A 22,382-nucleotide genomic window follows, 5' to 3' on the forward strand; every position below is an offset into this window, starting at 1 on the left:
CAATCTATAATTAAGGAAAGTGATGAAGCAAAAATGCACACAAACCAAACCAGTCAAACATGGTGCTCAAAGCATACTGTATGTCGGTGGAGTCAATATCTATTAAAATAACTAGTTCAAACTGTGCTTAACCCTTACACTGCTTTATTACTATTAGGGATTTCCTCCACTGCACAAATGGCCACGTGAAATGGACCTTTTTTGCATTTCCAATCTACTTTTCTAGGTGTATCTGGATATACTGTAGGTCTTTTAAAAGTAGCTTAGCAGTTTAAGGGTCAAGGTATAAATACTTCTCATTCGTGTGTATCAGCACACGTCAAAACTAAATGATGCATAAAATACAACATGCTAATGCAATGCGAGAAATGTCATCTTGAAATTTAGGTCGTTTCAAACAAAATCTACATTGCACAATTAGGGGTAATCAAGCAAGGTGTTTCAGGAGTATCACAGTATAATAAAGTGAACAATGATCATATTGCAACTGAACAAAATTGTATAAATGCAAACACGAGCCTAAACACTCTCTTTGGCATTCTTTTGTTTTTCCTTCACAAACTGATGCTTCACTTTTTATTTAAAAAATCACAAATAATGACCATTTTCCATTGGTAAGATCACTAACAACTCTTAATGAAGTAGCAACAAGCTAAACAAGAGGCAATTGTATTCATATATCACCACTACTGTTCATATAGTCAACTCTTCAGTGTATACACAATAAAAGCTAAATATTAACACTTGTGTTCTGATGTGTCATGCAAACACTAACGACCTTGTTCCAACGACGCAGTCCGTCTCACTCACACACACACACACACACACACACACACACACACACACACACACACACACACACACACACACACACACACACACACACACGTACATTTTCTCTAAACATAATATTCTGCCTGTCACTGACTTATTCATTGTCTCCAAAGTTAATATTTTCAATCATAACATGATGAATACTGTTCAAATGATGCAGCCAACAACTGGCTGAAACTGACCAGGCCGTGCGGTGGGCCGTGGTCCCTAGTATCCGGCAGAATGCCACACACTTGTCTCTACCTACATCTTTCAATGTGCTTGTGGTGAGTTCTCTGGGTAAATATATACACATTTATAGATATTGTATATAACCCCATCATGGAACAGCAAAGAAAGAAAAAAGAAATTACTGATAAAAAAAAGGTTACAGTAGGTTCAAATGTATAGAGTACTGTACAGTATATTACAAAAAAAAAAAAAAAATTATGAATATTTTTTGTTAACTTTTACAACAGTTGAACAATCATTTAAAAATATTTACATATAAAAAATAAATAACATACAACAATAAACAGCTGTACAAATGTAAAATGTTTATAAACATTTCAAAATTGGCTAGCTTACTGCGGTGCAGGCAAGATGGCTTCAATATCAGCACCAAAGTATAACACCAGCCTTCTGTTTATTTTTACCATATGACGGCACATTCATTTGCAAATTTCTGTGTAAATTTTAAGTTGAACAAATTTAAAATCGTTGTAAAAATTCACATTCAGGGTTCCACCTACCCCCACACACACACACACACCCAGTACACTTTTGGGTTGAAGGATGGCTACACAGTATGTCGAGTGTGATTATTTTTTTTATTTTTACTATACGTATCACAAACCTATTAATTGTAAACCTTTATTAGAAAAAATAATGAAGCCAAACAAAGGGAAGGAGGACTGAATAATTAACATTAACTTGCAGCCATCCAGGTTAACTTCTGGGAACGGCATGTCAGAACAACCCATAACGCGTGTGAATTAAATTTTCAAAGCTATTACAATCAGTTATTTATTTGCTTAAAGCAATCGCACACAAACTCTGATTAACAAACTCACACATTATACTGCATTAACAAAATCATGTAGGTATGTTAATTATAGTATAGCTTAAACCTCCTACTGCATATATTTGTATGTTATGTTTCACAAATATTAACATGCCATACTGTATTTGTAACTTGGGGGCAATTGTCTTAGGATTACTGTATGTTTCATATGCTAAGATAAACACACACAATTCTTTAACAACTTGAGAGCACTTCCATGCTGGAAATCAGGATAATTTCAGGCAGTCAATTATGCCAAGAACAGAAATCCTACAAATAATGATGTTGAACAGGGAAGTAAGGCTTATCTTGCCTTGGATCAAGATCTCAACACCTATCATTATCCCTTTAGTCAGATTGTTTTATGATGGACACACAGTATTGCTTATTGCTGCCTGATACATACAGTACAAAGAAACGAGAATAAAGTTTTTGTGTAGTTTTGCAACCATCAAAAACCAGTGTTGAATGAAATGAAATGCAAATCTATGGGCAAGCCCTGATGGCTGCTGGAAGCTACTATAGCTGATACACTGTAGTGCCAAACTTGTTAGGTGCCATCAGTCACAGAGTTCAATTTGGCCTACCAGGAACCATGAGCCAAACCTGGCCCCTCCTCAGAGAGGCGCAGGGAGTAATGGCATTTATGATTCATGTCTGCCACCACCAAGGAAGGCACCCAGAAAGTCAGCATACAAAATAGACCACTGCTGGTGAGAAGCAAGACTGCAGTCTCAGAACCACCTAAAATACTTCCTTAACAATATAAAGTCAAAAATTTATGAAACTAGCGCTGGCTCGGTTGTCCTACTGTCCGTGTTTACGTTAAGGTGCACTACCATGTGCAGCTAGGCTAGGACTGGCATGCAAGCCACTCACAGTAATTATCAACAACATAAAATGCCTAGAGCAAAGGCACAAGATCTTGAGGAGAGCTTGCCATATACAGATGCAAGAACGAGTTGGTTTTCTGGGAGTTTGTCTTGCTTTCTGGTTAACTGCAATGTCCCAGGTTTGCCAAGAGGCTTCTAGTACAGTACCTCTCTCCCTTCCTATCAATGTGTGGTTATTTACTGCTCTGACTTCTCTCTTTGCAATTTTGTCCCCAGCCGATATTCACGTTTGGGGCTTCTGGATATGCTTCACGTTTGGGGCTTCTGATATGGGTGTGGTGGTGGTGGGTGTGGTGGTGGTGGTGTTGGGTGTGGAGGTGGTGGGTGTGGTGGTGTTGGGTGTGGAGGTGGTGGGTGTGGTGGTGGTGGGTGTGGTGGTGGTGGGTGTGGTGGTGGTGGGTGTGGTGGTGGTGGGTGTGGAGGTGGTGGGTGTGGTCTCTTGGTCTCCTGCTTGTCTCTTGTTCCTTGTTGGACATAGCTTGGTCTCGCTGTTCATGTGTGCTGGAGCCTGCAGCTGCCATTATTTACCAGGGGTCTATTCTCTTGCTGTCAACTGCTCGGAGCCCCGCTTTCTTTCAACTATTTAACAAAGACCCTGTTCTACCATTCTTTTCTGATGGGTAAGCCCAGGTCATCTTTTCCGATTTTTAAATAACACCATCCTCTTCTACCGAGGCACCATTGAGAGTAAGCTCTTCAAGCTACCAAGGTATCAATCTCAGTTAAGAGTTGCATAGTCTCATATTGCTCACCAGGTCTGTAAGCCAGGTCATGTACTCTATATGGCATATCACCATGTGTGTACTGTATTTGTAAATACTGTACTTAATAAATTCTAGATCTTCGACCATGCTCGGTAACTATTTAAGCTTAAAATAAAATATGAGAAATGATAAATAAAATTATTATTCTAAAATAAAATGAGAAATAGCAGCTCTAAGACTCTTGACTTGAGAAATCATTTATCTAACAAGAATGTGCCAGGGATGTGAGTAAGCATCCTTGGTGGTGCATCTGACAATAAGATACAAGGTTTTATTCATCTATGCATGGGGTTATTTTACCCTGCCAACGTCAGTGTACCAGATCACCAGGCCGACATTGAGGCAATGAGCAATTGATGCAGCGTCAAAAAAAAAAAAAAAAAAAAAAAAAAAAAAAAAAAAAAAAAAAAAAAGGGAGGGGGAGAAAGGCAGGGGGTAATTGAGAATTTTGAATGACTATTCAATTGGGGCCTATGAGAAGCTGCACCATAGTGGTAATGAGTTAAGACATTGGTCAGACAACAATTATTATTAGAGAAATGGTAATCTGTCTAATTATACAAACACCTCCCACCACATCTGTAATCCCCCCCCCCCCCCAATAGCTTCCCTGCTTGTTCCCTTCTTCCCTATGGGCTTTTGTACAGGTTGTGCCAGTGAGGGAACAGGCTGGCTATGACCCCAGGTGACATGGATTGCCTCCTGGTGGCAGACTGGCACATCACAGAAAGGGTATTTAACCTCCCCCTCCCCCCACATCATTTGCCTGGTTTATCTGGCAGGGGTGCGGGGGAGCTAATTTTATACAAGCAGTCACTTACTTTGCTCTGCCTATGCCTTTTGGTCAGTTTACCTGGCATTGGTCGATCTCTAATCTACAACCATCACTTGTCCTCGACACAGTACAAAACAATAAAATCTGCCCATAGTAGGAAAGCATCATGTAAAGGATATGGGAGTAATGATGTCTGATGACCTAATGTTTAGGGAGCATAACCAAGCAAATGTAGCATCGACTAGAAAAATTATAGGATGATATACAAGAACCTTCAAATCCAAGGATCTCATCACAATGCTCGTACTATTCAAATTGCTTGTGCTGTCCCACTGAGTACTGCTCTATGCTCATTTCTCACCTCAGAGCAGGAGAGATTGCTGAAAGAGGGAACACAGAGAACATGTACAGCATGCATACACACGATAAAGCACCTAAACTATGGGGATCATCTCAAAGCTCTCAAAATGTACCCTAGAAAGGAGACGAGAAAGGTACCAAATTATACTGGGTATATGGAAAGTACTGGAGGGCTAGGTCACAAATTTGCACAGTAAAATAACATACGAGAGTGAACGATATGGAAGGAAATGCAGAATAGTCAGTGAAGAACAGAGGTACATTAGGCAAAAATCAGAACACTGTCTGAACATCAGAGGTTCATGGTTGTTCAATATCGTCCCAGCAAGATTAATTAATGTTGCTGGAACAAAATTGAAAGTCAAGGAAAATTTGACGGTTTTCTGCAAAAAGTGCTGAACCAACTGGGCTGTTGTGGATATGTGGGCCTGCAGGCTGCTCCAAGCAACAGTGTTAGACCAAGCTCTGACAAGTCGAGCCTGGCTCCAGCTGGGCTTGAGTAGAACAACTCCCAGACCCCATCCAGGTAAAACTTCATACCTAACACCAGATTTGTTATGGATTCTACCAATCTGTTATAAATATGACAAACTAAAAAACCATAATACTAGAGTTTTCACCTTTCCAATTAGGTAAAAACAGAAGCTTTTTTTGGTAGTGGTAATTCGAGAAAATGAGCTGTTGCCAAAGAGCTAGAGTTTGGTCCTGGCTTACAACAGGCAACAGCTGGGTTCTCATGAGGTCTGGTGCGTTAGGCTACAGCTTAATATTCCTTCTAAATATTCATGAGGCAGTTCAAAGTTATGCCTTGCCCTTGAGCACAGCTAACAGTGGCTTAGTGACGGTGACAATATATATTTTACCACAGGTTCATTTCACATACTTCTTATGTGAGCCAAACTCTCTAACTATTAATTAAACCGTACCATAATTGTTTGTTAATGTTTTGTCACATACATAAACCATTAACATTAATCTGCATTTCTATGGTCATTTTAAAAGGGCAAGTGAACAAATATCAGTACACCGAGTCCCAAACACACTAACAATGCGCCCCAAAAATGCACTCGGAACACTCAACCACATTTCTCATAGAAACACTGCAATAAATAAGGAAGCATTTTCAGAACACCAAAAACTAAAATTTAAAACTCCAAATTTTTGGGAAAATAAGGTAATAAACTACATTTTTGTTTTCCCATGAACGATGGTTGTCTTACTTATCAGAAGTCACAATTTTTGAAGAGTGAAAGGCCTAGTTATACCACTGAAGTTAGTAGTGGTGAATAAGCAGTCAAGATGGGTGGACAATCCTTAATGTCACTGGCTTCTAAAGATGTAAGAGATGATGCACTATAAAAGCCTTACAATTACTTCAATATTATGTAAAATTGACAGCCTTGAATCTATTGAACCATCCACAACTTCCCATGGACAGTATATATCGATAGCAATTAATTTCATCTGTAAATCTTGAAATCTATTTCTAGCTTTCTCCTGATCAAGATTTCTTCATCCTTTCAGGTTCCTCAATACACAATATTAGTTTTGGGTGTGGGAAGGTCAATTGGCCAAATTCATTTACATTGTTAACCGTCATTGAATAAAAAATGTTTAGGGGATTTGGTATGAGAAATACTGAGAATCATGGGTGAAGCCTCTGTATATTTGGGTGCATCTGGTAAATAACCATTAATATTATATGTTGAAACTAACATTTTTGCTTGGTAAAATTTCACCGAAAATTATCGAAAAATGGAAGGGTGTGAATGGCATCTGGTTGATACCTGGTTGATGGGGTTCTGGGAGTTCTTTTATTCCCCAAGCCCGGCCCGAGGCTAGGCTTGACTTGTGAGTTTGGTTCACCAGGCTGTTGCCTGGAGCGGCCTGCAGGCCCACATACCCACCACAGCCCGGTTGGTCCGGAACATCTTTTATAATCTCATTTAATATTATTTGTAATGAGTTTTAAAATGACTAAATTGTGCAGCTATTTAAAAGTACATCATCAAGGTGTGCATATAAATTTTTTGTAACATATTAAGTGGAAGAATAGCAGATAGGAATTAAACTAGTGTCAGGGGTTAATAATTTTTCCTGAATTGTGCACATCATTAGAGAAAAAAAGGTTAGTACTGTACTGTATTCCTTTATTCCTCCTACACAGGGAAGCAAGGATAAATCGGCTATTGTAGAAGTATAAAATACTTCCTTCCCCTTAATTTTTATCTTTACTTTCTCCATTTTATTTGAAAACATATTTAAAATGCATTGTTTATATATAATTTTGCTGTCAACATATGGGCAAAGATGTGTTCTATTATTTGGAGTCAGAAAAACAAACATTTGACAAAATACTCAGTAGACCAAAATCCTGGGAGAAGAGGTTCAATGCCGATTAGTCGGTGCCTTAACATTGCAATGGAAATATTTTAAAGTTGCTCTCCTTGCTGTTGGAGAAAACATTAAATTCATTACATTTGAGATCAACTACGTTCTTTTAACATATGAAAAATCATACCAAGATGCACTTCTACAGATAGATAGATAGATAGATAGATATATATATATATATATATATATATATACTCAAACTTTGCTGAATATGGCCTTTAATATAAATAGATGAAGTGGAACAAGGAAAAACAAAAGTTTGCAGGGTGTCAGTTTTGTTGACGTTAATTGAAACTGTTTGCTGACCAATCTTTGTTTCTAATGCTCCAGTGCTTACAGCAGAAAGTGGTATACAAGGTGGTGAAGGAGTTATACAATGTGCAATCAGAGAAAGGCTAGGTGATGGGTTTTCACAGGTGGGAGAGTGAAGTATTGGAGATCGATTTAGTGGTTAGAATACAGAAGGAGAAACAAATGTGATGGACTGCAAAATTGAAATCTGTTAAAATACTGAAGAGCAAGAAATTTAAATGTTTATGATCAGCATTCTAAAGTCCTGCCTTGTTTGGAGTTCAGTGCTAAATTCATATATAGTGTGAGGAGCTTTTGCTTTTTATGGCCAAAGAGCTTGGAAAGGATAGGGGAGGAAGAAGGGTGTGGAGATTCAATTCTTGGAAGAGGATCTGGATGTGGAGAGAGAAGGCTTGAAAGTTCAGTGGCCTATCCACCATGGGTTGACATGTTTTTTTGTAAGGAGCATTTATCAAATTAGTGAAGTGGTGCACCAGGGTTGTGTAATATCACCTTGGTCGATCATTACATAAATAGATGGGGGTCATGGTGGAGATCAGGGTACAAAAGGTGCAAACCTAAAATAATTCCTGTTGCGAGTCGAATGTGTAGACCACCGTGTTATACAGTAGTATGTTAAATTTGAATTACTGTATGCAAATAGTCATTCATTATTAGAAGGAGTTTACAGATTCGTGAAGACAGCTGAAAATTTGATTGATTCGAATAAAATCGGTTAACAGTGTTGGAGAGAGGGAAACTTATGAAACAAGTCTGAATGGTGAAATATTAGGCGATCAATCACTTAAATACCTGGTGCGAGTGATTGATGAGAGAAATGTGTGCAATATGACCCAATAATAGGGTGTGTGACAAGGAAGGACAGAGGCTGGAGCAAAGCAAGCCCAGCTTAGACTAGGCCTAAAAGAAGTAGATGCAGCTATATGCCGGTTTGAAACATTACTAGTGCCGACTCTTGTACAAGGCAACTGTGGCAAGAACGTGTAAACCCAAAGATAAAGAATGTGTAAACCGGTAAAAATAGGTATTCTGGGAAGCGTGAGTGGTATTAGCAGATTAGAGCACAAAATACAAATAACATGATGTGCAATTCAAAAGTCAACACACACCGCAAGAATAAGGAAAGTGTTCCGAGATGGTCAAGACATGTTGAAAGAATGCCTTGTAAAGTGATTGCATAAGGAAGCAAGGAGGGCAAACAGTGTCAGTTTTGCAACAAACTTATGTTTACTGAACTTGTGAAAGCAGTATTGTAACACTTAACCATCACCCTGAACGTTTAATTCAAGATGCTGTGAATTTCACCATTGATTTGTAGGCATGTACAAACCAGTATATAATTACCCGAAGGTGCTTAGCACAAATGAATTTCTTTTGCCTTAGCCCTCAAAAACTCAAACTGTATTATTATTATTATTATTAACAAGAGTTTGATAGTAACAGGAAAACATGCTTGTGTTATGTGATTAAAATTATTATCCATATATATATTAGATGACCATGGTATTTTATCTGACATTTTAAGACTCATCCCACAGATAAGTAATTAACTTTCTTTTTATTTACTTAAATGTTGAATTTTGTTTGGTTTCAGGATTAATTTAGCACTTTATTTTTGGCTCACTATTTACTAGATCTTAGCAAGTTTATTAAAAACTCGGTGGTATTCCTAGTTGCTGTCCAAGTTGCCATCATTTGTACATACTGTATTTGGTAACACTTCTGTGATTACACGACTACTTTAGCAGATCAGGCATTCAGTTAGCACAAACTAGCAAAGCCTTGCTGTACTACAATGAATTCTTAGCCATAAAATTATAGCCAGCAGGTGTTAAACTCACTTGTATTAGTCTTATATTCTTTCACCAAAGGCAAAGAGAGCGCCATGGAAAAAGAACTGTTACAGACACAAAATGGAATCCCAAATTTCCACTCAAATTCCAAGTACTGTAGTTACAGCAACATTTTTTGTGCAATACCTTCATCAAAGCATTATGCAGTGCCTTTCTCCACTACCCAACAAAGCATCCAGTTTTGTGCCTGTTTTCTTGGCTAAAAAAAAAACTACAGAGCGGTGCACAAACTCAAACAAGAAAAATACACAAGTGTGTGAAAGTCCGCACACTCCTAGTACATTCTGTCATACTTTGAACCCTTGGTGGCTGTTATGGCTTCTTCAAGGTTGTTGTCAAGCTTGTGATATTTGGCTCGACTAGATGACCTACGAGTTCTGCCACTTCTAGGTGCCCGACCTTCAATTATCAAGGCAATAATCTGAAAGAGGAAAATCAACTTTATTAAGGGAGCCAAGATCATAGTAGAACATTAGCTTGAGTAACAAATTATGAAAAAAATATATAAAATAACATCTGGAATGCAACGAGAAATAAATGTCGCGTCATAACTTGAGCATCTTTTAATCATCGAATATGAAAAGGGAAAATACTTGCGGCAAGAATTATGAGCGGGTACATAAAGCTGAAATCCCGCACATTAAATGAAATATAAAGATAAACCCTTATAAGAAAAAATAATAATGAATACATTATAAAAATCAGAAACTAGATCAATGTTTGCAGAAATTAATTCTTAAATTGAGTGCTGAATAAAAGACAAAAACAAAAACATTCTTGTTTCCAGGTCCATATGAAGTTAGTCATTTTTTATTTTGATTGACCCTTTTATTGTAATGCCATATTTTTGGAGCTAACCATCAAGTAAGCTGGCAATGTTACAAAGCCTCAGGCTTTGCCCGAAACGCTTTGCGTAATAGTGGCTTTAGGCATTGTATGTACTAGCTCTACCTATAAGTCAACCAATCTTTGTAAAAATTTATTGTATGTATGTACCTTACCTAAATAAACTTTTTTTTTTTTTTATTTTTATAAGCATCATCTCTTCCCTACCCCCCCACCCACCCACACACACACACCAAGCCTATGTGCTTGTGCAGGCCTACTGATCATCAGGAACCGCAAGATCAACCACGTAACTGAGTAAAACTGCCCAGAAACCACAGACGCTGCCAAATAAACTACAAAAGTTTGACGAGACGGAGAGAAAAGATGAAAACTACCATAGGAAGTGGTAGTTTGCAAAATATTGACAAACCCTGCACTATTATCTAACAGCATTACCAAGTGGCAGCTCGGGTCACCAGGGATTCAGCCTGCCTGCCACCTTCACACACACACATGCCTGGTACCAACTACTGCTATGCAAGGACCGACACTTTCAGTTATGTTTGGGGTCAGTGTGTTCCATGGAAGCTGCAGGTCGGCATGCTCAGTATTTATTTATTCCTATTATGGTTCAAAATTATGTTTATGCTCCCCATCTTTTTAAATCTCCTTGGCTTATTAATTGGCCTCGACTATTACTTGGTTATCTTTCCTGGTGGTAGCTCGCATTCTCATTTCCTCGGCAGAGCTATCTTCTCAAGGATTTCAAGTGTCCTCCTTTCTGACACTTCTCCTGAGTTGTCCTGGTGTTCAGGTAGCACTTGAGACTTTCAGACCTGCCAATTTGAGTTAATTTATAGTGTATTTAGTTATGCTTTATTTATAAGTACTGTATGTCTTGCATGTCTGAGTACTTCATGGGAGTGAACAAGAACTTTTTCATTTTAATTCTGCAGAACGGTACAGTACCCCTTTTTTTCATCTGTTCTTTCCAGGGTTTGGCTTGTGGGATTCTGCCCCTCTACCCTGCTACCTCACTGCTCACTGCTGCTTCTGAACATTTTTCAACAGATCTAATGGCCATTTCCTGTTAGCGCCTGGTATTCACCTAGTTGTGCTTACGGGGATCGAGCTCTGCTCTTTCGGCCCGCCTCTCAACTCTCAATCAACTGTTTCTAACTACTATTACTTCTGCCCCCCCCCCACACCACACCACACACACACACACACACACCCCAGGAAGCAGCCCGTGACAGCCGACTAACTCCCAGGTACCCATTTACTGCTAGGTAACAGGGGCATAGGGTGAAAGAAACTCTGCCCATTATTTCTCGCCGGTGCCCGGGATCGAACTTGGGACCACAGGATCACATGTCCAGCGTGCTGTCTGCTTACCATGTATTTTCTAATCTTATAACATTATTACACTTTGATCTTAGTCCAAGGCGAAGAAGCAATACATATGTAAAACAACATTTATATTGCCTTGTATCACTTTGTTGGTCATTCTGTGATGGCTCCTTCACCCACCCAAGACAACACGTGCTGCATGTCGTTTTCACAGATGAGTCACTCTTCATGAACTCTTACTGTACGGAGAGAACTCTGTAATCCCAATACCTGTAACCGGAATCCATGGGTAACCTGAATAAATTTGGGTTCAAATTTTGTATTGTTCAACTAATAAAAATTAGGGTTACCGAGATTCTGCTGAATGAAAGACAGTACCGTATAAACAAATCCATAAGCGCCGTGACGAGGATTCGAACCTGCGTCCGGGAGCATCCCAGACATGTCTGGGATGCTCCCGGACGCAGGTTCGAATCCTCGTCACGGCCCTTGTGGATTTGTTCATTTGATACATCACGTTAGTGTGATTTCTGAGTGTAACAATACCGAATAAATTGAATTTTTTGTAATTTGTGGACTTTTCAAGGTAAAAATTCAGCTACAGTAACTTGAAAGTCAGGCTTACTAAAATTGGGCGTGGCTCCATATTAGTCGGATTATTGAGTGTAGACAGTATTCCTGTTACACACCTTTCACTCCAACTGCGTGTGCAACATTTATTGTTGGAGGACATCTGTGAAAGCTATGATGCCCTCCAGGTGGTATGGAACCTATCAGATAGCTTTTACTCTCCACACATTCATATTAAGGTGAATGCTTTTATTTGCTTTACAGCTTTCGTCTTCTTCTGCCGCTTGTTGTGGGAGGTTAACCACCTCTTAAGAGAATGTCCACTTTGTAACTGGTCTCCTAAATGAGGCAAACGCAATGTTTGCAGCTTTAGGTGAAACTCACACAAAGGACTATTATGACAATGAGATGTGGAAACCAGAATTCACATTTCAGATGTAATCAAAAACATCAGTTACAGGGTGAGATCAGTCTGTACATCTACGAGACACTCAGCTGTACAGAGTTGCTAGAGCTTGCATCAATCCTGCAAGACACTGACAGACTTTCAAGCAGCTCATTGACTTCATGGCTGGTATTGTTGAATTATATCCAGGAGTCAGTATGGTCTCTCCATGTTTTTTGCAATGATTCCTGCTGACAATTGGCACCACGTTCTCTGATCCCTTGGTTGATTGATTGATCAACCACCCAAGAGGTGGCTTGGGTTAAGCCACCAAAGAGGTGGCATGGGCATGAATAGCCCGTAAGATCCCTTAGCGATTACTGCAACTTTTGCCACAAAGTACAACATTTTGGTTAATAGCTATCTCGGTAAGTATAACAATCAAGACTAGATTTTGGTTTTATTGCATAGCTATATTCATCCTACAATATTTTGATATTTACAATAGGCTTACCAAAATATTAATAATGTTAATTTACATTCCACTTTAAGTGGCAGAGGACTGACAACATTACTATAGATGTTTAGCAGAAAAATGAATAAAATTTGAAAGTCCACATAGGACAAATGGGGCCAATTCCTGGTATTTTAACAGGTGGCTGGAGACCACCAATCAAAATGTTAATATGTACAGTATTAGCATTATGGTTACTATTACTACTGCTGCTATACAGTACCCTATTACAGTACAGTATTGTGCTACAGTGCAGTATTTACATTCCATAAAACAAAACACTTAAAGTTGTCTTACTCTCTGCTTATTGTGGAACACAAGGTAGAAAATGATGGCCGTCACCATGATGGTGAGGAAATATGCAAAGAAGTGCGAGTCCTCATCGTCACGGAACTTTCCTCCATTATTGACTTGCGACGGAGCTTCCTCGTTGCCGGCAGGTTTCACCTCAAAATCTGTGAATTAATGTTATTTTAAAAAAATGTGTTTGCAAAATGGCAACGTTTTGAGTATTGACCAAGGCGACTTTTACAACTGTGAAACAAGTTATTACCAAGTAGTGAATCTTTTCCACAAATTATTGAAGGTTATTTTTGCACAGTTTTCCATAGTCCACACCAGGGATGCCTGAACACACTGCTCCCAAAGGTCAAAGACAAAATTCTATCTGTATTACGTACTCTGCTGCTTGTAAACCTGACAGCATGAAGCTTTTAAGATTGAGCCAGAGTAGAGATAGTGTAGGTGATGACAGATTGATAAATGTAACACTGACAACATTGCAGTCACTGATGAGAAAGTCAGTGTGAAACACACACACCTGATGGAAATTGATGAAATAAATGCAGCAATATTAGACCAGATTATGCCACTGTTGCTAAAGGAAGCTCTGTACTCATCTATTGTGTACAACAAAATGTTAAGACACCATAGAACTACCGGATACCTGGAAAATGGCGAACCTTTTACAAATAATCAAGGGTGTCAAGAGGAAAAACTAAACTATAAACCGGATTCATAATCATGTAAATTATTGAAACATTTTGTTAAAGAACAGCTGCAAAACTTCCTAACAGAAAACCAAAATGGCTTCAGAAAGAGCAAATAGTGTCAGTCAAATCTGACCCAAGAGTTCTACAACAGGGTCACTAAGGTATTAACAAAAGGCAGGGTAGGCTACATCCTACAGGACTGTCAAGGCACCATATGACTAGGTTTCGTCAAGTACTTATGCATCCCACTTACAAAATCCATACATCTTCCCTCAATCACGCAAGCTATGTTTACACTAAACAATTCATGAGCTCTGAAGTGCCATGCAGTTCTTTATAAACAATAAAAACCTTAAGTTGTGAAGCTCGTACACTGCTTAGTAAATGTAAACAAAGCCACAATTGTCAAGGAAATAGGAATAGGTTTCATAAGCTATTACATAATTTCCCTATGAATCCTGGCCTTGATATTGTCCCCCCCTCCCTACAAAAGTATCATTTTACAGTATAACTTAGAGAAGCAGGCTGGAAGATAACTGGAAGAACTGAAATATTTCCAATAGGAAATAAGAGGGTCAGTGTCATAGGGGGGAAAAATGTCGAAGTTGAAAGAAAGAGCAGGTGGGAGTTCCTCAAGGAGAAATCCTCTGACCCTCCCCCCCCCCCCACCCTTTTGCTGTTCCTGAGCAATGTTAATGACCTACCAAAAATCTAACGTGCAAATCTAATAGGAAGAGCAAAAATGGACGAGGACTTTAGACTACTAGAAGAGGATACATATAAACTACTGAACAGTTCAGACAAAATCTTGTTTAAGAGTTCAATCCAAGCAACTGTAAAGCAATGAAGATGTTGAGAGGATAAATAACAATAACAAGAAAAGACTCTGCAATGTAAAAGAAAGTCAGATCTGAGTACATGCTGAATATTAGTAGGGGAAAGACCTGGAATGATTCTCATCTTTAAAACACATTTCGTTGTTTGGAGATTAAAATGAGACAAATTTCGTTGGTCCGTATTCTCTTTCTTATTCTTTTGGCAAGAGTGTAAATGACCCATTTATTAGGCAACTATGTATCATTTGAGCAACATGAAAACAAACAAAAATTGCCCTCAATGTGAAGACCTGTCATCACCAGTGCACAGGTTAGCCTTCTCACCCCTCTTAAATTAACAATATCAATTCAGATTAAATATTTAAATTCTATGGCTTGTTTTTATTCTGAGTTGGCAAAGTTTTCATATGGGCCTGCTACCTTTTGAGAATTTTGTTTTGAAGTAGGGGACGTGAGAAATAAGCTAGATGGTTAAATTTTTTTGTAGACATGTTCATTTGGTAGTCGTCTATTATAAGTTGAAATGAAAATTTCATTAAGTAAAATCAGCACAAAGTGTGGGAAATGCATATTGGAGGCATCTCCAGTTGCAACAAATCCCTCACTGCAATGAATTAAGGTTGGTTCCATATAGTCCATCAAATCTAGGTTGCACTGTACATCTAATCTCAAGATGTTAACAAATACAGTAGGAAGAAATAAACGATTCATACTGTAAAGTATGAAAATATATGGTTTGTTATAATCTATTTAAAAATCTAAATTCACATATATAACAGCATTAATTAAAAATAATTAAATGCAAAAATATTAACTACAGTACTATCATTCAATAAGGTAAGAAATACTGTACCCCAAAATCACAATAAGAATGTAACAACTCTTGTATATATCTCAAAAAAAAAAAAAAAAAAAATTAAGGAAGGTAATACGGTGTTTTCTTGTTTATCGTATAGGGTAAAGCGACAATGTGATCCAGTTCAATCTTATGTGAATGGAAGCTAGAAATTTGTTCTGGTTCGTGTGACCGACTCTTAGATAACTGGGTAATCAAGATCATTCAACAAAAGCATATTTGTAGCGCTGACAAAATGGGCAAATAGTAAAAAAAGCTTAGCTCTTTTTATTTATGAATCATACTGTAAAAATAATGATGTTATCAAATTATGTGCATGTACATCTGTTAGTCAGTCAATAATTATGGGAAAACTGAACACAGCAAAAAATATTAAATGTGATCCATCTGGTACAAATCAACAGTTACTCCAGCATGTAACAGTTGATTGTTGTTGTTGTTGTAACATACAATATGGTTGTACCATATGTACAACCACTGTACCACAGTGGGTATCTGTAATACACCAGAGAAAATATATCTCCAGTGCTGCAGAGGTCAAACTCAGGGTAGGTGGTTTGTCAGCCCTAAATGTTAATCTCCCCCAAAAAAGATAAATTGAGTGCAGTTCTATATATACCTTACCTCCTTCCTCATGAGGATCGCTTATGTAGCTGTTGTCGTCGTATGACAAGTCGTTCTCCGACTGAGAGTCCGAAGCTTTTCCCATTTTGGCTTCCACTGATTGGTAGTCTTCTGGCTTTGCAATTTCTGCAACAATCGGTAGACTGGATACTGTTGTTGTTGTTGTTGTTGTTGTTTTCATACTGGAGCTCACCTTTTCTGAGCCTGGGGTAGATTTATTTGGATCCTGAATACCTTGTGTTGGTAATGGTGCAACTGAGGGATTAGAGGACTCTGGAAAAATAATTGGATGTGACTTTCTATTATCTGGTTCTTTTCTCTGTACATCTCCTGGTCTCTCTCCATCTTTAACATCGGAATTCTGTACACTACTGTCTCTATTGGTGTTTAAGATGCTATCTTCCTTAACTGAAGCCAAGGCAGTGTTTGAAGTGTCTGGATCTTCTTTAACTTCTGAATCACCTGGATCCTGTGTATCTTCAGTGTTGTCAGCAGCTTCTTCAGTAATCAGGTTCTCAGTGTCTTGAGATTTTGCTTCAGATTTTTTATTTTCTTGATCATTTCCAGCTGATATAATTCCCGGATCAGAATCTTTTTTATAGTCTGAGTTATCAATAGAAATTTCATGGTTGTGACCAGGACTATTATGAAATTTTTCGTCATCTCTAGACTGTGCAGCCTGGCCTGAGGTATCGCCCAATTCTTGCTCAACCGTGGGCTGTTGTTCATCCTGACCAGGCTTATCAGCCCCTTTTGGGTCAGCCCCAGGCTGTTTTTCACCCTGACCAGGTTTACCGTCTATGTTTGGGTCAGCCTCAGGCTGTAGTTCATCCTGACCTGGGTTATCATCCACTTTTGGGTCAGCCCCAGACTGTTTCTCATCCTGACCTGGGTTATCATCCACTTTTGGGTCAGCCCCAGACTGTTTCTCATCCTGACCTGGGTTATCATCCACTTTTGGGTCAGCCCCAGACTGTTTCTCATCCTGACCTGGGTTATCATCAATGTTTGGGTCAACCCCAGACTGTTTTTTATCTTGACCTGGGTTATTCAATTTTGAGTCAGTCCTGGACTGTTGTGGTTGTTTATGATCAGGGTTATCATCCAATTTTAATTCATCATCTTTCAGCCGTCGAACAGGTTCATCATTTTTGTCTTGGATAAGTACTTTACCTGGCTTCGATTTTTGTCTCTCGGTATTCTCGGATAAAGTCTCGTTTCTCTGTTGGATCGCAATTGCAGTGTTTATGTTTTTTTTGTGTGGAGGAGCTGCTGATGTCGGGACAGAAATACACAAGGTACAGCTCACCAACACTAAAACCACATGGTCTCCCTTCATTTCACTGGCAGTTGAGTTTTTCCCCCCTGAAATGTAAATCAATCTATCAGTGAGTAATAATAAAAAGGTATTCTTAATATAAAATTTTAAATTATATTCAACCCTAGCTTTGCATGAATATTTGGAAAGCACAAAATTAGCTATAAACAAGGTAGGCACTGTTTGGATTACTGAAGACTTGCATCAAGTACAGTATATAAATCTACCTTACATGGGATATTTTTGGCATGGAATACAGTACAGCATTCTCGTTTATGCCCGTGGTGAATGTACAAATGTGTTTACTTGTAGTTAGGAGCAAGTGGTTGAGCAGTTTAGTAACACTGAACTGATTGGTGTTAAGATCTTATATCAGAGTTGTTATATTGAACGTGTACAGTACCTACTCAAAATTATCTGTTAGATTAATCAAATCAAATCAAAATCAAAATCAAAATGTTTATTTAGGTAAGGTACATACATAAAAGAGATTTTGCAAAGAGTGATGGATTTATAGTTAGGGCTAGTACATACAATGCCTAAAGCCACTATTACGCAAACCGTTTCGGGCATAAAAACAATTACTAAAAAATGACTAAAGCTTAATACTAATTGAGCATAAAGAGTAAAATGAAAACATGGAATGAAAACATAGCTGAAAAAGCAGCACAAATACAATTCTGTCGACAAACAGCGCTCTTTAAAAAAAACAGACATTGGATGACATTAGAGGGGTAAGGTAGGTTACAGGGAATTTATTAGGTATAGCTTAGTTTTTATCTTAAACTGGTTGAGAGAGGTACAGTCTTTAACATGGTTGGGAAGGTCATTCCACAATCTTGGTCCCTTGATTTGTAGAGCATTTCTAGTTTGATTAAGTCGTACTCTAGGAATATCAAAACTGTATTTATTTCTGGTGTGGTGCTCATGGGTTCTGTTACAACCTTCTATGAAGCTTTTGAGGACAGGATTGGCATTACAGTTTAGCGTTTTATATATGTATAATACACATGAGAGAATGTGCAGTGACTTAATATCTAACATATTCAGAGATTTGAGTAGGGGTACCGAGTGATGTCTGGGGCCAGAGTTGGATATTGTCCTAATAGCAGCTTTGTGTTGAGTAATTAGAGGACGTAAATGATTTTGGGTAGTAGAACCCCAAGCACAAATACCATAGTTGAGATATGGATAGACGAGGGAGTAAGAGAGAGTCACCAGGGCAGGGCGGGGTACATAATATCTGATCTTAGAAAGAATGCCAACAGTTTTTGAAACTTTTTTGATATATTTAGAATGTGGCCCTGGAAATTCAGCTTGTGGTCAATGAGAATGCCAAGGAATTTGCCATCTAATTTGTTATAAATTTGGGTATTGTTTATTTTGAGATTTATTTGATTAGAGGATTTATTGCCAAACAGAATATAGAAAGTTTTGTCAATGTTAAGGGTGAGTTTGTTGGCAGTTAGCCATAGATGGACTTTATTTAGCTCAGTATTTACTGTGGCATTTAGAGCAAGGGGGTCAGGACTGGAGTAAATGAAGGTTGTGTCGTCAGCAAATAGAATTGGTTTGAGGTGTTGGGAGGCATTTGGAAGGTCATTAATGTAGATGAGAAAGAGGAGAGGGCCAAGTATGCTGCCCTGAGGAACACCAATGTTGATGGGTAGGGTGGGAGAAACTGAATTATTCACAGAAACATACTGGAGCCTGTCAGTAAGGTAGGATTTGAGGTATTGCAGGGAGTGTCCTCTGACTCCATAATGATGTAGTTTAAGAAGAAGGTTTTGGTGGTTGACAGTGTCAAAAGCCTTACGCAGGTCTACAAATAACCCAACAGGGAACTCATTTTTATCAAGAGCTGTATGAATCGAGTTAAGCATACTAATAAGTGCATCGTTAGTGCTTTTTTTGGGTCTGAAGCCATATTGGCAAGGGCTAAGTATATTAAGGGCAAGGGCTAAGTATATTAAGGACCTGCCCGAAACATAATGCATGTTAGTGGCTTTACAAGAATGTAAAAACATATTTCTATGTACTCTCATAAACCCAATGTACCTCTTTGTATATAAATAAATAAAATAATAAATAAAATGAGAGAGAAGTGGAGAAAAATGAGTAGATTGCCAAAGTTGAAAAATTTTTTGAATGTGATGAAATGCTAATTTCTGGGCGAGACTTTTGGTGGCTCCCTTAAGCTCCTATGCTAAGTTGGTGCCATCGTCTAGGTTATATAAGATGTGGACTTCTCTAGGCATAGGAGGGGGGGGGGGGACAATAGCGCCAGAACCTGGCCCACTCAAAGAGCCGCAGGGAGCAGTGACATTGATTTGTGCAATTTTGAATTTCCTCGAGGGGCTTCTGTCACTCTAGCGGCCTTGACAGAGACAGGAAGCCGGAGGCTTGTCAATGCATTAATATATTCATGTATATTACACGGTACACTGGGTTTGAGTACACAATACTATGGAGTTCTCATGGCTCGGTCCATCTAATTACCACAAGCTACACAAGCTTCACTAAGCTTCCTGGCAATACATTAATAATGAATAAATATGATATATTTACTCATTATAATGTTGGTGCTGAATGTACAACACGAAAAAACATAATTTTAATCTGAAAAAGTATCTTTTTATAAAGAAATTAGACGAAAATAAAGAGCTGGTGACGCCAAATCAAGTCGACGATCCAAGCGTCGGTTAGGTTAGGTTAGATTTGGTTGGGTTAGGTCAACCTAACATATATTTATTCATTACTAACGTATTGCCAGGAAGCTTTGTGAAGCTTGTGGTAATTAGACGGACCCTCACAGCCTGGTTATATGCCACTAACACCCCATAGCGTTTGGGCCAGGAAGACCAAGCAACCCTTACAGGCACTCAAAAAGCTGCCAAATTTAATATCATTGCTAACTTGAACCAAACCTCTCCTATCCTACCCCTAAAACCCATCCTATCCCTAAAACCTAACCTAACCTATCCTCAGCAACACCACAGCACCAGCCAGAGGCACAAGTCTCCCACAACCAATAAAGCTCCGATATCATTATTATTAATCAAAAAAGGAGGAGGATAAGCTCTGCCAGCGGCACATGTACATACCAGAGAGTGTGTAGGTGCGAGAGGTCCTGCACGGTGGCTACTCCTGACGGAGGGAGCCCCAAGGGCACAGGGTGACGACAGGAGGAAGGAAAAAAAGATTAATATCTGACGTGGCGAGAGGTGAGGTGGGCGCGCGCCTGCTCCCCTCCGCCTCTACCACAACACTGAACCTTCCTAACTCAAATACAAATAAATATAAATGTTTATTCAGGTAAGGTACATACATACAAGAGATTTTACAAAATTTGATCGATTTATAGATAGAGCTAGTACATACAATGCCTAAAGCCACTATTACGCAAAGCGTTTCGGGCAGGAAAAACATTAATAACTAAAACTTTATGCTAATTGAGTATAAAGAATAAAATGTGTTGAGAACAAATAAAAATAAAGATAAAAAAGGGGGGAGCATGGCTGAAAAAGCAGCACAAATACAATTAGGTCGACAAGGTGAGATACAAAAGTTGATGGATTCATAGATAGAGCTAGTACATAAATGCCTAAAGCCACTATTACGTACAGCGTTTCTGGCAGAACTCATACCATACTACTTGTGTAAAGGAGGAAATGTATATGTTTATCTCTCAGAATGTTCGGTAATACGTTTATTGCTTGTGATGTGCATCTATGTATGTATTAACACGATGTACTGAACGGAGTGAGAATAGCTTGAGCTACCTTCATCCCTTTGTGTGTATTTTACCTCAATAAACTTATTTCAATTTCAATTTCCCAACTCACACATCCTCTTTCCTCCCCCATTGGTCTAATGTATCAACTAAACTAAGTTATTTGCCTAATAAAGAAATATTTTCAAATTAATTGGTGAGATAAAAGGACACTTCTTAAAATATTTCCCCATTTTGCACCCGCAAGATAACGTAAGCTTTTAAGGGTTGACAGATGTTAATCTTCTTGTTTGAGGAGCTGTTCACTTGAGACAGTTAAGCAAGTCCCAGCTGTGTCTGGGTACAAGTGACAGGATGAACAACCCAGCGGGTTTTCTTCCTATTGGGGAGTGTTGTACATGCTGCTATGGCGGTGTGTCCACTCACAAGATGAGTGGCGCTTCCCAATAAACTCGCCCCTCGGGGCAAAATTTAAAATTTAAGGACGTAATGATGTTGTTTGTTCTGGGCTCATAACCGAGAATTCCGGGATCGAATCCCAGGCGGGATAGAAATGGTTGCGCTCATTATCTATTGATATATATATTTATATACAAGAAGGTATATTGGGTTGAGAAAGTAACATGCATTGGGGGTTGAAAGTACATACTTAGAAAGGACAAAGGGGCTATGATAACAACATACAAGATACTGAGCCGTTAGTTAGTTTAGTTCATTTATTATGCACCCCATACCCATCTTGTGGGCGGTAGTGGAAAGGGTTACAGAGGCACATGATGGGCTCATAGCAGGGACTGAACCCCACAGTTCATTTAGCTGAGCCGTAAATGCCAGAACTCTGTTAAATTTTAATATCCAACTGGAAAATATCATCAGCGCAAATGGGGAGACCTTTGACAAGCCGCCGGCTTCCTCTCCTCGTCGAGGCCACTAGAGTGTCAGTGGCCCTCAGGTAAATTCAGGTAAATTATTTTAAAAGTAGATATGATAGAGAAATAGGTCAAGACTCATTGTATTAGACAACCGGCAGCTATATAGCAAAGCGGGGTCGAAGAGCTAGTGCTGGAATCAAGAAGGTACAAATAGGTAAATGAACAAATAGGTAAATGTGTATACAAATAAGTAAGTATACAGTATACTCTCAGATTG

At 38.7% G+C, this 22,382-nt stretch overlaps 1 protein-coding gene across 3 annotated transcripts in view; it reads right to left on the minus strand.

Annotated features, from left to right (window-relative positions):
• LOC123775104 (trans-Golgi network integral membrane protein 1) overlaps positions 1-20,783 on the minus strand; it is a 35,407-nt gene extending 14,624 nt beyond the window's left edge. For 2 of the 3 annotated variants that reach the window (XR_006775033.2, XM_045769980.2), the window contains exons 1-4: positions 20,605-20,783; positions 16,183-17,547; positions 13,172-13,329; positions 9,521-9,648 (exon numbers count right to left, since the gene is read on the minus strand). Coding sequence is in view for 2 of the 3 variants with exons in the window: in XM_045769980.2 (XP_045625936.1) it covers positions 9,521-9,648; positions 13,172-13,329; positions 16,183-17,521 (1,625 nt within the window). In the remaining variant the exon portion in view is untranslated. Of the gene's footprint in view, positions 1-439; positions 9,649-13,171; positions 13,330-16,182; positions 17,548-20,604 lie in introns of those variants that run through there. The other variant, XM_045769979.2, reaches the window with a different exon arrangement.
• Positions 20,784-22,382: the final 1,599 nt, after the last annotated feature.

The sequence above is a fragment of the Procambarus clarkii genome, chromosome 92, assembly GCF_040958095.1.
Source record: "Procambarus clarkii isolate CNS0578487 chromosome 92, FALCON_Pclarkii_2.0, whole genome shotgun sequence".
NCBI lineage: Eukaryota > Metazoa > Arthropoda > Malacostraca > Decapoda > Cambaridae > Procambarus > Procambarus clarkii.